The sequence below is a fragment of the Uloborus diversus genome, chromosome 3, assembly GCF_026930045.1.
Source record: "Uloborus diversus isolate 005 chromosome 3, Udiv.v.3.1, whole genome shotgun sequence".
NCBI classification, from domain to species: domain Eukaryota; kingdom Metazoa; phylum Arthropoda; class Arachnida; order Araneae; family Uloboridae; genus Uloborus; species Uloborus diversus.
The window spans coordinates 15,102,296-15,118,455 of record NC_072733.1 but is presented as its reverse complement, the minus strand read 5'-3'; the positions used below and the strand labels follow the sequence as shown (position 1 = coordinate 15,118,455).

At 33.1% G+C, this 16,160-nt stretch overlaps 1 protein-coding gene across 1 annotated transcript in view; it reads right to left on the bottom strand.

The window, feature by feature from the left end:
• Positions 1-3,147: 3,147 nt before the first annotated feature.
• The window catches only part of LOC129218040 (syntaxin-binding protein 5-like), a 215,511-nt gene continuing 202,498 nt past the window's right edge, over positions 3,148-16,160 (bottom strand). The window contains exons 27-29 of the mRNA XM_054852219.1: positions 10,807-10,931; positions 9,117-9,238; positions 3,148-4,571 (exon numbers count right to left, since the gene is read on the bottom strand). Of these exons, the coding sequence (XP_054708194.1) occupies positions 4,434-4,571; positions 9,117-9,238; positions 10,807-10,931 (385 nt within the window). The 3' untranslated portion in view covers positions 3,148-4,433. The remainder of the gene's footprint in view (positions 4,572-9,116; positions 9,239-10,806; positions 10,932-16,160) is intronic.

Genomic DNA, 16,160 nt, shown 5'->3' with positions numbered 1-16,160 from the left:
TAAAAATATTTTTTTTAAGTTATGCCATTTTTATGCACATGTTTAACAAATTATATTCAATCAATTAATTGTATATGTATCTATCTAAGAAAACAGTGGGTTCCTAATCAAATGTCATGAGTTTTAATTTTCAATTACATTCAAAAAGCATTGCAACAATTAATGCTGAGCATAAAATTTAATCAATGCGGCAGTCTAATTATACTCAAATTTTTGTGAGGCAAAAATTTTCCAAAAAATTCATAAACTTGTGAGCAATGGAAATTAATTATCTCTTTGAAGCAAACAAGCGTTACAGAAAAACTATTTTGTTTCATACAGTAGACAACCACTGCAATAAATGTAGCAAGTTACATGACTGAAAGATTTATTTGTTTCTTTTTAGAAGCAATTTCGAATTGGGTATAGATTATAAAACGTTTACAAAAAGAAACCCAGTCATATCTTTCATAATTCCTTATTGAAATTTCCAACTATAAAATAAAATCTATCAACATGAACAGTAAGCATTGGTCCTTGCCAATATATTTTATTCAACTCACTATTTGTTTATAAACATATACACATACACACATAGACTGTCAACTCTATCAAATCTGCACAGCTTACATGCAAGCAATATGAAGATTTTAGAGTTTTGCAGAATTCAGATGGATTTGTTTACACATTTTGTAATGGTATATTACAAAACTTTTACTAATTATTTTCAAAGAAAACTTTATTTACATATCTAACAAAAAAACCCACTATAATACCAAATAAAACTTTTCAAAAATTCAAGTTTATTTCTGCACTTTAATTCAGGTCTTTTGCTCATTTTTAATTTTCAGGCTTGCTAACTTAATGCTTGAGCTAATGACTCGTTTTAATTTTTCTAATGCCACTACACAACTATATAGCTCCAGACTAATGAGGATTATATGGTCAGACCCATTGTAAATGGCAAAACAAATCTTGAAAATGCTAAACGTAAGGTTTACCAAAATATAAGCATAAAAAGGTGAAACCTGTCGTCTGGCTACAGCAAATCAATGCAAAGAAAGAATGATTACAGTGTACTTTCAATTTAAATAATATTCATGCAATGAAACCTTATAATAAAAATTTCAACAAAATTTGAATTCTTCTTTTTAACGTTTGACTTTCATAATGTTACTCCATCTTAAGTTCCTACTTAAGATTTAATTAGAATTCCTTTGTTTACATTTCTAATCATTTGCAGATTTTAGACAATTGGGGATTTCAGGTTGGCAGATTTGATAGAGTTGACTGCATATAGAGGGTGTTCTGTTTTAATCTGCAAGACCTCTATTTTCGCAACCGTTAGTTTTAGATGCATACTTCCAATTTCAAAAATATTCAAAATCAGATGCAGAGTTAAGATATTGAAAGTTTGAAGTAAAAATAAAAATGTGTCAAAAAATACAAAATTTAACTTTTTATAAGGTCCATAGGTCCCCTAACTTATGTTTAGAGAAATAATCTCCATTGACAGATATTACTAACTCAAAAAAATTGACATTTGTACGACCAAAAGTAAAGAAATATTCGAGTTCAAAGTTTTAAGGGACAGTACAGAAGTTGAGATTGGAACACCACCCTTTCAGAAGAATGACAGGCTGTCGAAGTAATAGAACAAAGTATTTATATATTTCATAGCTATTCAAAAATAAATGCAAATGTTATGCCACCACACTCTATGCACACATATAATTTTAAACCCTTGTTAATTGCAATATTTCCCCCCAAAAGGTGTTATTGACGGCGAGTGTAAAGTGACATAAGTCACAAAACACTGTGTTTCATTTCTCAGTGAACATTGATCTTACTAATGTTGGAAATTTTTTTCAATGGTCCGCATAAAAGTAAAATTTTTGTATTTTTTGACTAATAATTATTTTTGCTTCAAAATTTCAATATCTTAACCCTGCATCTGATTTTGAGAATTTTTGAAATTGGAAGTATGCATCTAGGACTAATGGTTGTGAAAATAGAGGTCTTGCAGGTTAAAACGGAACATCCTGTATATATAGAGGAAAGAGAGGCACATGTGAGCATGGGGCACATTTGAACATAGTATGTTTTACTAAGATAACTTCAAGCAAAAAATCTTGAAAAATTCTCAAGTAAGGGCAGTACTAGTTCTACCCCTTGACTAAACTTTTAGTGCAATGAGTCATTTTATATTTCTGTGCTGACAACTTCTTTATTTTAGCAGTTGAATTTAATTTTATTACTGCCATTTTTTTCAAAAAACATATTTTAAATTAACTATTAAGCTAAACTTAATTATTGCAAACCAGGGTTCGCCAATATATATCAGTTGATATATATCACGATATATATCAGTCGATATACATCATGATATATGTCACGATATATATCCAATATTTATTTTGAAAATATCATGATATTTTGATATTTTTGATGTTTATTTTTTCAACTATGGTATTTTCAATATGAAAAGCATATTAATATTGTTCATTTATTAAAAAAATAACAAAAAATTATGTACTATATTTTTATGATGCATAATACATCATTAATGTAACAAAGTAATGTAATATTCTTTTTTTACTTGTATTTTATATTCATAAAATTATTAGTAATGTAACAATTTTAATTTATATCCAAAAGTGCCCAGTTAAATTTTAAATGTTGGTCAGAAAAAAAGAAAATGTTTTATGACTGTGCACCTACTAATGCATATTTTTTATTTCTGAATCATATAACTGTAAAAGTAGCTGACAGACAAAAAATGAGTAAAACAATTAATGCTAAATTAACTCTTTTAAACTTGTAGAAATGTACAATGAAATATTATATATAAGTAATAAAAGATCTCAATTTTAAGTCTATTAAACATCGCTCGGAAAAAATGAAAATGTCTAATGACTGCACTGCTTAATGTATATTATTTATTTCTGAGTCATGTAACTGTAAAAGTAGCTAACAGAAGAAAAATGAGTAAAATAGCTAATGCTAAATTAATTCCATTAAAATTGATAGAAATGCAAAATGAAAATTTAGATATAAATAGTGAAAGAATTCTTAGTTTTAAGTCTACATATTGTAATTACAATATAACAAAATTAAGAGTGATTTGAGGATGCATTTACTATTTTGAAGACTTTAGTTTGTGCTAATTGAAAATATCGGATATATATCAAAATATTGGACATTTTTGATATTTTCGAAAACATCATGATGTCGAAAATATCATGATATTTTTGAACCCTGTTGCAAACCATTATGTGAACATTCAGGTAAATTTGGTCAAAGTTGAAAATGTTTTAATAAAATTAAGAATTCTTTTTTGCAAGTTAGTTCTAAGGTAGATGATAGGGCACTTGTAACATCAGGGGGCACATGTGAACAGTTCCCATACTCCCTCCGTATTTTTAAATATTAGTGCAGGACATTAGAAGTGTTAAGAAATGTGAAAACGTTTATAATTATTATTTTCCTTAATCAGTTAGTAAATTTATTGCTAGTTACTACTATTATTATTATTAAATACATATTTATTTATTTTTTTTATTTTTTATTTATTTTTTGTTACAAAGAAGTTGGTCAACAATTTAGTATTACACAATACTTCAGGGAATCTAAAGATGAAAAGTATTTTCTTTTAGTTAAAAACTGAAGCTAAAAATATGTCACCATACACTGTAGTTCAAAAGGAAATATATGATTAGAATAATCTTTACATAATAAAATATTCTTTGTACTATGTGGTCTTATCATTCTTTTCATGCCCATCCAATGCCTACAAAACAGGATACAACTACTACTTCAGAATTTGACAGCAAGCAAAGTTACATATTTGAAAAAAAATATTTTCTTAATGACCCAATAACTATACAATTTAAACTGACAAAGTGTGGGTTATAACCCATCAATGTAATTGGTATATTCATATATGCTTCACATTAAAAAGTTTTTCTTTGAAAAATGATGCTTGTCCCGCATTTTTTAATGGTGTTCATTTGTGCTTCAGGCCTGTTCACATTTGCCCCCTGTAGGGGCACATGTGAACATTTTTTACAATTTCATAACATTAACAAATACATATATTTTTTTAATCTAAAAAAAAATATGACACAAAAAAAAGGATTATTCAGTCATGGGAACATTTTTGTGCTGAAAAATTGATAATATTTTTGGAAAAATAAAGAAAGGAAAAAAGTTGTTCATATCTGCCCCCCTTTCTTTACATCTATACATATGTTTGGGTGTAGGTATATATAAATATAAATGCATATATATATATATATATATATATATATATGGAACAATACATATATGTATATAAAAGCATTTAAATTTTAAGTGTTTATTCTCAAAGTCACAAACATATTTCACATTTAACTAGATACAGCCGTGTGGCTACCAAAAACATTTATTTTCTGAAAACAGTATTGGCTTTTCTTTTAAAATTGATACCATTTTTTATCTTTAAATTTAGTGGCAAGTTGACGTGCAGCACTATGAAAACTTTCTGCTTCAGACATCATTTTCTGTGTGCGTTCCTCAAGCTGAGACAGATTTTCTTCCCTTTCTATAAGGCTCTAAAATATTCAATAAATAAATTGTAATTAACAATATCAGAAACACAGTGCACTCTTATTTCATAGTCCGCATAAAAATATTTAGGTTTAAATCAGGAAAAAGATATTGTAACTTCAATGGGGAGCTAATACAAAAACTCACATATGAATGATTAATAATTTAAAACTACACTGCTTGACAATTGCTAAGGAACAATTACCTTTTCTAGAATAGTTAATAATAGACAATGATTAAAGAAACAGAACTGATTACATAGGTAGAGGGAGGATGTGCCTTTGTTATAAGTACAAAATAGTAATGATATTACTGCATCAATGAAGTAAAAACTTAAAATTAAAAAAAAAATCCTACTTAGATGATTTTTAAACAACAACAAAAAACTGATCTAGATCAAAATGATGTAGACATGAGTACTTTAGTATGACGTGTGATTACCATGGACACTAATGCACATTTTGCATCTGTTTTCCATACTACCCACTAAACTATCGAGGAGTTCTTGGGGGATATTTTCCCACTCCTCTCTCAAGGTGAATTTGTGTTCTTGTACTGTTCTGGGAGGGACGGTTCTTTGCCCAAGACGCCTGCCAAGACCCTTCCAGGCATGTTCAATTGAATTTAAGTCGTTAGAGAACGCAGGCCACTACAAACGGCGAATGTCTTCACTTTGCAGTGTGTCTGATACTTTAATGCTCCTGTGTGGCAGTGCATTTCCGTCCATAAAGAGAAAGTCTGGACCTACAGCCCCCCTAAAAAGACGAACATAATCCAGTATAACTTCCTTGTAATACCTTTGTGACTTAACGCTTCCTTGTTTAAAAATGTGAAGCGCAGTTTCGCCATTTTGCATGATGCATGTCCGCACCATCACGCCTGGGCCGTACCGATGACGTTCACAAACAAATTTTTGTGCATAACGTGTTTCACGCTCTCTCCGCAGTAGTTCGTGACCAGAATCATTTGTCACACTGAAACGAGATTCGTCAGAGAACATCACTCTAGACCAATTTAGACGATCCCAACCAACATGCTGCTTACAGCAGCGTAATCTCTCTCGACAATGGCTTGATTGAATTGGGATGCTTCCGTGCATACAATCCAACATTTTTTAATCGCCATGAGATAGTTCTTGCAGAAACATGTGCACCGGTAGCGGTTGTAAAATTTGCAGCTATCCCTCCAGGAGTAAATTTTCTGTTCCTTTTTGCCACGAGGGCTACACAGCGATTCTCTGAGCGTGTGGTGATTCTACCACAACCCTCGGCATGCTTTTGAAAAGCATTTTCACCTTCAGCGGCCTTCTTAAATCGCGAGATGACACTTTTTGTCACACCCATTTCAGCAGCTACAGTGGTGACACTTTGACCTGATTCCAGTCGTCCAACTGCTCGTCCACGATTGTAGGTTATGAAATGATGTGTTGCTGACATTTTACTCTTAAATATTTCAAGAACCAAACAGAATTTCAGAGAAAAAACTTTTTCAGCATAAAGCACAATTTTTGTTAAACACCAAACAGCATAAATTTTCGTACGAATCTTGAGTTTGTATGCACTGTTTCGTATGCAGATAACGAGACTTGATATACCATGCCATCTGATCTTGAATTTATTTCCATTGGCCAGCTGTCTGAGGCACAAATTTGCATAAATCACTTGTTCCTTAGCAATTGTCAAGCAGTGTAAATGAAATTTTATAGTTCAAATTTTCCTTCGAAAAAGCAGAAACAGTTTTGCATACATTTTTGGGAAGCTATTTTCTTAATCATTATCATAAGGAAAAATAGTGTCTTGAAATGATTTTTCTTCTTTTAAATCCTTTTTTTAAAGTTCAAATCAATGCATTCCCCCTTCTTCAGACCAGGGTCATGCACAGCCGGAAGAAGGGACACCTGTTAGCATGGGCCCAAGACTGAATGGGGCTCAAGATTTTTTTAAATGAGGGGTGAAGTTGATGTAGGGATGTAGAGGGGTAAACAATATGAAGGGGGCACCTAAGAGTCATTTGTAGCGGGTCCCAAAATTTCTGTGCATGCCCCAGTTTCGAACCCCTCATCTCTTATGATATAACAATGCATAGTACAAGACAATTAATAAGGAAATAACAAGAAAAAAGTTTTTTGTTTTAAATTTATACATATTTTGAAATTTTTTGAAGGTTTGAAAATTCTGGTTTTCTGGAAAATTGTAAACTAAAGGGACGAATGATCATTCCTACATTCAGTCTCAAAAATAAGGTAAGAATAAATTTTCAAAGCTTATAGCAAACAATCACTGCTGGAGCATTTGCATAGGCAAGGGGGTTAGGGATAGGGGGTCATACCCTTCCCCATGAGGCTCAAAGTTATATGCGTGAACACACATGCAAGGGACGAAAATTGTGCTTTTAGGCCTTTAATTTCAAAAAATTTCATATGAGCTCCACCTATGAAAAGTTTTTTGCTTCGCCACTATGCAGGATCATGTAATGAATGTATTTCATAGCACAGTATTTTCAGCTTAGAACCTTTTTTTTCCATAACTGATAAAATATCTTTACCAATATTTTCAAATGCATATTGCTTCTTACTACAAATGCAGAAGATTTTTTTAAAAATGCAGACAAAATAGGTAAACATGCAGAAGATTTTATCTGACATTATTTTGCAATAATAAAAATAAACCAGCTGTTTAATTAATAAAAGTATACCAAGATTGGATCAAACTATGCTAAAGGAATTAATTCTACTGAATAATTTTCTCATAATGTTTGCATATAACATTCAGCCTGTAAATGACATAAAACGTAAAAATAATGAAAGACACAAGATGAAGAACAAAAATAAAAACAGGGTGCATGTCAGTATAATGTATCATGTGTAACTGAATTAGAGTTAGAACACATGTGGTGCAGGTTTGCATTATTTAATGCACGTTTGCATTATTTAGCGTAGAAAAGGAAGAAATCTATCAGTTATTGAAACGCTTATAAAAAGCAAAGTACGGATCTGACTGGTGTGTAAATCTAAATGTCACAGCAGAGTTCATTCCTGTCATGACCTCATAACTGGTTTGGCTTTTGAAACTGCTTGCATTTTACAAGGATTCTGAGAGAAATTCGGAAGATGTAAGTTAAAATATTAAGTGGGATATGGTAGTTAATGTTGGGAAATTCTAAGTGTGACATTTAGGTCAAGGAAAAAGGCATTCAAGTTACAATTTAAAGGGTTCAGTCATTAGTCAAGTAGAAATTGTTATTGATCTGTGTGTATCAAAAAATCAAGACTCCAAGTTTAGTCATCAGTGCAGCATTGCACATAACAGAGTCAACAGAATGCTTGGGTTTATCAATAGATTTATTTCAAACAAATCTTAGAAGGTTCTTCTGCCTTTATATAGGAGTTTGATAAGACCTTATTTGGAGTATGCTGTTCAGTTTTGGTCGCCTTATCTGAAAAAAGATGTTTCTGTATTGGAAAGGGTTCAAAGATGGATAAGTAGACTAGTAAGGGGACTTTTAGATTTAGATTATGATAGCAGACTTAATAGGCTTAATATACAGATACAAAAGTGAAGACCAGCAACAGGCTCTGGGCCCAGCTAGACTGGTTCCTAGTCAATTTACAATCCCCAGTGTAGATCAATAGCCTTCTTAAAACTATCTACTCCCTTGCTCATTACCACCTCTTCCGGTAAGCTGTTCCAAGGTTCCACTACCCTGCTAAAATAATAATTTGAGATTTAAATAGCTTAAAACAATGACCCCTTGTCCTGTTTTTAGTGCTAAACTTCAGCCCCGTAACATCTTTCATATTAATAAATTTAAACAACTGAATCATGTCCCCTTGGTCTCTTCTTTGCTCAAGACTGTACATTTTTAGCCTTCTAAGCCTGGAATCATAATCTAAGTGGGAAAGTCCATTTATTAGCCTTGTAGCCCACCTTTGAACCCTTTCCAATACATTAATATCTTTCTTAAGATAAGGAGACCAAAACTGAACAGCATACTCCAAATGGGGTCTTACCAAACTTCTAAATAAGGGCAGAAGAACTTCTTTAGATTTGTTTGAAATAGATCTATTGATAAACCCTAGCGTCTTTATTGGCCCCTATTGATAAACCGTAGCATCTTATATGTATAGTCTGGAGCAAAGGAGAGTCAGAGGGGATATGTTTCAGTTGTTTAAATTTATCAAAATGAAAAATGTTAATGGATTCAATTTTTTGCACGGAAAGCAGGACGAGGGGTCATTGTTTTAAGCTATTCAAATCTCAAGCTAACCTGGAAATTAGGAAAAACTACTACTTTAGTAGGGTTGTGGGCACTTGGAACAGCTTACCAGAAGAGGTGGTAATGAGCAAGGGGTGGATAGCTTTAAGAGGGCCATTGATCTACATTGGGGACTAATAAATTGACTAGGACCAGCCTAGATGGGCCCAGAGCCTGTTGCTGGTCATCACATTTTCACATGGTTAATGATATGGTAACTGAAATAATAAAAGGAATAAAAGAAAACATAGCTGAATTTAAAGCAAGATGCTTAGAAAAAAATATGTCTTTAATACCTGTTTTGCTTTTAAAAGTTCTCCACCTAGAGACCCTGATTGGCATTTAACTTGATCAGTATTCAGTGTGATATGTACTTGGCTTGCCACATTTTTTGATGGCTTACCACTAGCTTCTCCAACTGTAAAAAAAATATAAGTTATGTCTCAGTACATATTTTCAATGAAAAACAAACTAATTGCACAAATAATTTCTTCTTGTATGGTATTTTTAGAATTCAAGCCCAGATTACTGGTTGAGAACAGTGCATTTTTCAAATAATTTTCAAAAGTGAAATCCATTTCTCAATAATTAAAAAAAAAAATCTACTCACATCATAATTGGAGCATATGAACAGTTTTTAAAGTAATTGCCTTTCTGATTGGTCTGCAACTCGATTATAAAAAAATACTGCTATGCTCTATGCCAGTGGGACAGCAAGGCAAAACATGAACATTATATCAAGAAGAAATGGCCAGTATGCAAACAATATATTGCAGGTAAAAAAAATCCGAAATGTTCCTCCAATCAATTTTTAAAAAAAAATGTTCTTCCACCTTTACACATTAAGTTGGGATTGACAAAGAATTTCGTTAAAGCAATGGATAAAGAAGTGCTGGGATTTCAATATTTGCTGGAACAGTTCCCATGTCTTACCTATGCAAAAATTAAGATGGGTATTTTCATCGACCCACAAATAAGAAAGCTTACGAAGGACCAAGATTCTGAAGTTAATTTAGGTGATTTACAAAAAGTAGCATGGATTGATTTTAAAAATGTTTTGATACAATTCTTAAGAAATAATAGAAGTCCTAACAATCAAAAATTGATCAAGGATATGTTAAAAAGTTGCAAACAATTAGGATGTTTAATGTCACTGAAAATTTATTTTTTGGCATCGTACTTAAATTCCCCCCCCCCCCCGAAAGTTTGGGAACTGTGAGCAACGAGCATGGGAAGCGCTTCCACTCGGATATTTCTGCAATGGAAGCGCAATATCACTCCTAATATACTCAAGATTACTGTTGGAATCTTATTAGAGAAGTTTGTGATAGTGCCTAAAGAGAGCATTCACAGTTAAGGCATTTACAGCTACATAAAGTATGAATTTCAGGTTTTTTTTAATGAGAATCATATTTTCTAACTAAAAATCTCTTTCATTGATCTACAACTTTTTAAACAATAACTCTATATATATATATATAATGTTTAATATTAGTTTTAAGCTTTTTAAGTGTTTATATAAAATTGTAAATGACAAATATATTGTACACATGTATTGAATAAATATCATTAAATTGAGATTTTAAAGATTTTGGATTTTTGAAAAATCTGTGGGTGATGGAATATTTTTATTGTCATTGTATTCTTTTTCAGCACTTCCTAAAATGTAAAAGTCACAACTTACTTAATGAGGAACAGAAACCTTGTTTACCGGTGTAATTAATGGTTCATAACAGATTTCATTAAAACAACATACATAGTCTTTTAATATAACTCTGTTATTTTCATTGCTTTATAAAGTAAAAACTTTCAGTGAGTTTCTATGGTACACTCAGTAGTACATTGTGAAACTTTGTATTTAGTAAGAACACTACTAAAACATATTAAATTTAATGTAAAGCAGTGTAGATAACAATGACCCTATCTATTAATGTAGATACATACAATTTAGAAATAATACATAGGTTTGAACTAAGGATTACTTACATAATTCTTCTCTATCCAAAGGACTCGGGCCAGAACTAAACAATCCCTTGAAGAAACTAATTTTAGGAGCCTCAGAAATTTCTTTATTCACAAAAAGAGTGCCTAACATGTCTTGTAAAGCATTGCTAAAAATGGCAGAAATGAATGAATATATTTCAATTTATTGCTTTAATTTCTATAACTCAATTAAAATACAGTAGAAGACCATTATAACTCACACCTTGGGGCCAGAGCTTTTGTTTTATACAGGTTTTTGCGTTATATAGGTCATTTCACAAATTTTGAAACTAATATTCAGAATATATCTATGTATTAACATTTCAGAATGAGTTTTATCTGCAATGAGTATCAACGCACCATTATTACAATTAGTTAATCACAAATAAATATACGTGAAATACACCACCAGCTCAGTCATTTCCAGCCGAGGACTGCAGTTTTGTGCTTATTAGCCTGGCATAGGAAAGTGACTGAGCTGGAGATGGAAAACCTCTTAAGGAAGCCAAGAGTGCGAAACAAACTGGTAGCTAATATAGAATTAGCAGACCAGACGAGTGACCGAAGCAATGGTTCGGTTCAACTCGAAGATTGAACGCGAGGCAAGGTATATTCAGTAAATTACCGCCCATTAGCCAGGGCTAAAGCAGAAATACGTGATATACACTGCCGGCTCAGTCATTTCCAGCCGAGGACTGCAGTTTCGTGCTTATTAGCACTCATCAGCCCGGCATAGGAAAGTGACTCAGCTGGAGATGGAAAACCTCTTAAGGAAGCCAAGAGTGCGAAACAATTTCACGTATTTCTGCTTTAGCCCTGGCTAATGGGCGGTAATTTACTGAATATACCTTGCCTCGCGTTCAATCTTCGAGTTGAACCGAACCATTGCTTCGGTCACTCGTCTGGTCTGCTAATTCTATATTAGCTACCAGTTTGTTTCACACTCTTGGCTTCCTTAAGAGGTTTTCCATCTCCAGCTCAGTCACTTTCCTATGCCGGGCTGATGAGTGCTAATAAGCACAAAACTGCAGTCCTCGGCTGGAAATGACTGAGCTGGCGGTGTAGTTTACGTATTTCTGCTTTAGCCCTGGCTAATGGGTGGTAATTTACTGAATATACACAAATAAATATGTTTCACAATCAAAAGAAGTGCATTATCCTGCACTACTGCTAGCTTCATGCTTTGTATAACAGCTGCATTTTCAAGAGCCATCTGGTATTTTCTGTTTACTTTGAGTACTAATTTTCAATTTAAAAGCTTTGAATAAAGATGGAAAGATGAAAAATTTTCCAAATTTAATTTTTTTAACAATTTTTATGCTTGAAAGTAAAACAGAATGATTTTTTAAACTTCAAAACCTATTGTTTACTTATGAAAAGTTGTGTGGTTTATAAAGAATTGCGTTATATAGGTCGGCGTTGTAACGGTCTTCTACTGCATTATATTTTCACAAAAATAATAAATTCAAATTACTAATCAAAAAGTTTTTTTATTTTAACATTCCAATATAATGCTATTACCCAAATGCTTAGGTAAAAAATCATTTTTAGTAAAATGCTTAAAACCAAGAAATTAAAAAAACTTACAGTTAAACCTCGTTATCCTGACACCCGGATTTCATGATACTCCAGATGTCACGCCACTTTTCTAAAGTCCTAACTTACGCCATATAATTTTATACAAATACAAATGTGATGACTAACAACAGGCTGTGGGCCCTGCTAGGATGGGAGGCTCTGGATTTTACAACACTTTATTTCATGCAACTTCGGTTACAACGACAATTCTAGCTGCGCAGAGTAGATTGAGTTTTTCTTTGCAATGGAAATATTTTCAGTAAAATTATGAAAACCTCTAGAAAAGTTTGTTATAGGAATTTCTGACTCTGACAAGAGACTTGACCACCCATGATATCTCATGGAGGGGGGTGAGTAAATAAGTTCTGAAAGCTACAGGTTTCAGACTTTGACAAGAGGGACATTAGAAAGGATTTCAAAGCAGGTGGATTTTAATACTGGACTAGGGAAGTGTTAAAACTGTTATTCTAAAGTTAAGTAAACCCTTATTAAAAAGTATTTTAGAGTTGAAAAAAAAAGTTATCGAAAGTCAAGGGTGGCGGTTTAACGAGTTTTCCCCAAACCTGCAAAAATGCATGATTTCATGAAAAAACATTTGAAGGCATGTATTTTTATTTCTAAATAAAGTTTGAAAAATAACAGCCATTGGATTTCCAGCAGTGTGTCACGGCTCACATATGGTTCTTTGGCTACCTTTTTTTTTCTTTTTCAAGAACTTGAAAAGTATTTATCTATAAGCAGGGTTTAATCAAGCCAAAGTGGTGCTCAGGTCCCAGTTCAATTTGGTGCCCCACTCCACAATAAAACCTTCACATTATCAAATACAAGTTTCAAAAAAGGGTGAAATAAATAAATTTACCCTCTTTTGGTGCCGTTAAAATTATGGTGACCAAGTCCACGGACCCACAGGACCATGCATTAATCAGATCCCGACAATAAATTGATGGCTTTTGAATTGGTATTTATTCTTAACTCACAAATTAGAATTTTTTTGTGCATGCTAAAGATTGTTTTTGGCATCTTAGCAGAAGGAAGCAAAATAACATGATGATATAGAATGTTGATACAAACTTGTTTGCTGAAGTCTGCACACAGTGTCCAATAACAGGTTAAGCCTCCTTCAGCACTCTCCCCTGATTACCAGAGCAGAAAAGGGGGAAAAGAATGAATGCTTTTGTAGCTGAGTAGTGAAATGTCACTGGAGATGTTGGGAACAATACTCCTTGGCGACTGAGTGTGGCAGGGAGCGTATTAAATAGAAAAAGAGGTAAGAAAGCTGGAATATTTTGTAGTGGCTAATGTAGGTGCATTTGTATGGGGCATTAGTGGCAGGTATGTGTGACATTCATGATTTCCCACAGTGACTTCTCATGGACATTCACTCTCCTTGATGGTTTACTGCTAAGTTTCAATTGTTTGACATGGTCTTTCAAGATGGCGATTTAAACAGCAATATTATCATATTGAGTATGCAGTTTCCCTCAAAAATCAGTGTTGGTTGGCGGACGGCGAAGTGGCAGTTTAAGGAAATTTGTATGCATTCCTATACTGAACCTCTTTTTCACCACATTGCTTGCCGAACTAAGAGGGTGGCATTTTTTTGGGGGGCGGTTTAACGAAGTGGGACTATTTTTTTTTCTTAAATAAAATATGAGTTTTATCCACGAATAATACAAGTGTGCATGAGTTAAATCTAATTAGAAACATCAAAACTATTCATTTCTTTATTTAATCTGTAGTTTTATTATAAATTGATGTTTAATTATGAATTTTTTAACTATTGCAGTTATGATGTCGCTCCAGCTGTGACGACACTTTGTTGACGATTCCAAAGGTGACTTGATCACGAGGTTCGACTGTATAACAGTGCCCAACGAATGTTTGTCATACAGACAAAACGTAAAAGAATTACAGCTATAGCGGGAAACATAAAAGGAAATGATTTTATTGAAATCTTATCCAATATCCATGCACAATGTTTTTATTTTGATAGTCTCTAATAAGTATGGATTTCAGAACTGAACTTATGTACAATGCCAATGAAAAAGCAATGCCCTATTATCCATTAACTGAGATATACTGGTACACTGAAACCTGTTTTAGTCAATATAGTCCAGTCATATTAGGCATTAAAATCTCAAAATGCGATGTAGTTCTGATTTTTACTTCCTTTTTCAAAAAAGGAAGTATTGTGTTCGCAAAAAAAAATTTCACTCAAAAATCGGCCTTAATTTCCATTTTTCTCACCCCCGAATGAATGTTGAGTTTTTTTTCGACCTGACCACACATGGATATATGCCTAGGAACATATAGACACCTGAAGAATCCATTTTGATGATCACCGAGTTCATTACCACGAATTTTCTCATGACGTCCGTATCTACGTGCATTAGAGATGAGACGGCTCAGAGCCCGAAGCGGGCTCGGGCTCTAGAACCGAAAATAGGTTTCGGGCTCGGGCAGGCTCAAGCACAGATATTCAATCGCCAATCTCCATACAAATTTAAATCAAATAAACATTTTACTACTGTGAGAAAATGAAAGGAACATTTAAATCAGTTCAATCAATATCAAATTCACTCCCCCTTCCCCCCAAAAAATAAATAAATTAACGCTTATTTATAGTGTTTTTTTGCGATTACTATTGCAATATGTCATACAGTAATGCATTTGAAGTGGAGCATTTTAAGAAAATTTAGAAAATTTTGTTAATGAAAAACATTTGATGCAACATTTTTCATTAACAGAGAGATCATGTCAGACTGTAGAAGGCTCAGTTTTTGATACAAGAAAGTTTCCTTCGGGCTCGGATTTCGGTCCGAGACAATATCACTCAGGCTCGGGCGGGCTCGGTTACAAATTTTCGGGCTCGGGCGGGCCCGGGCTCTCAAAAATGAGCCCGAACTCATTTCTAACGTGCATATGTGTACATGTGTGTATGTATCTTGCATAACTCAAGAACAGTATGTCCTAGAAAGTTGAAATTTGGCACATAGACTTCAAGTGGGGTCTAGTTGTGCACCTTCTCTTTTGGTTGCATTCGGTTGTCTCAAAGGGGGTCTTTTACAGCTTTTTGGAGTAAAATCAATGTTAATTTCAATGAAAACTCAAGTGGTGCTATAATTTGGCAAACACTTGGCAACATCGCCAAGCTTTTGGTCGCCAAGTTTTGTCGCCAACTTGGCGACGAATTTGGCATTTTTTTTTTTTTTTAATCTGGTTGCAATTTGGCCATATTTAGAGAGTTAACAACTGAATCACATTAAAACTGCCAATATTGAGAAAATTTATCTGCATAAAATGTTTTATTTGCTTCGGTTCGCAACAGACTTGGAATGAAAGTATTTAAAGTGTTTTTTTGCTCACTCCGAGGCACTATTATCTTTAAATTGGAGTAAAAGGAAGTCATGTGATGCACACATCAGCTGGTTTAATATGTTGTTTGGGTCAGTTAGGGTAGTGAAAATCTAAGTTTGCAGTTTTCAAAAACCTGTGCTCGCTGTGTAATTCACGAAAAACTGCAAAATTTACAGTCTTTTTTCTACAGTTTTTCCTTAAAAACTCCTAAACTATCCAACTTTTGATGCTAAATGTGAATACTCATTTTAAAGCACATTAAATTTTGAACAATTTAAGCTCAAGTGGCGTTCTGTATGACCAATAGTTTAGTCAATATCGTACTTCAAAACTTGGCCAATTTTGGCAAAAAATAAAAAAAAATGTGATTTGATAACATTCCACACCAAATATGGACTTGAATTCCCACTCTAATTGAAAAG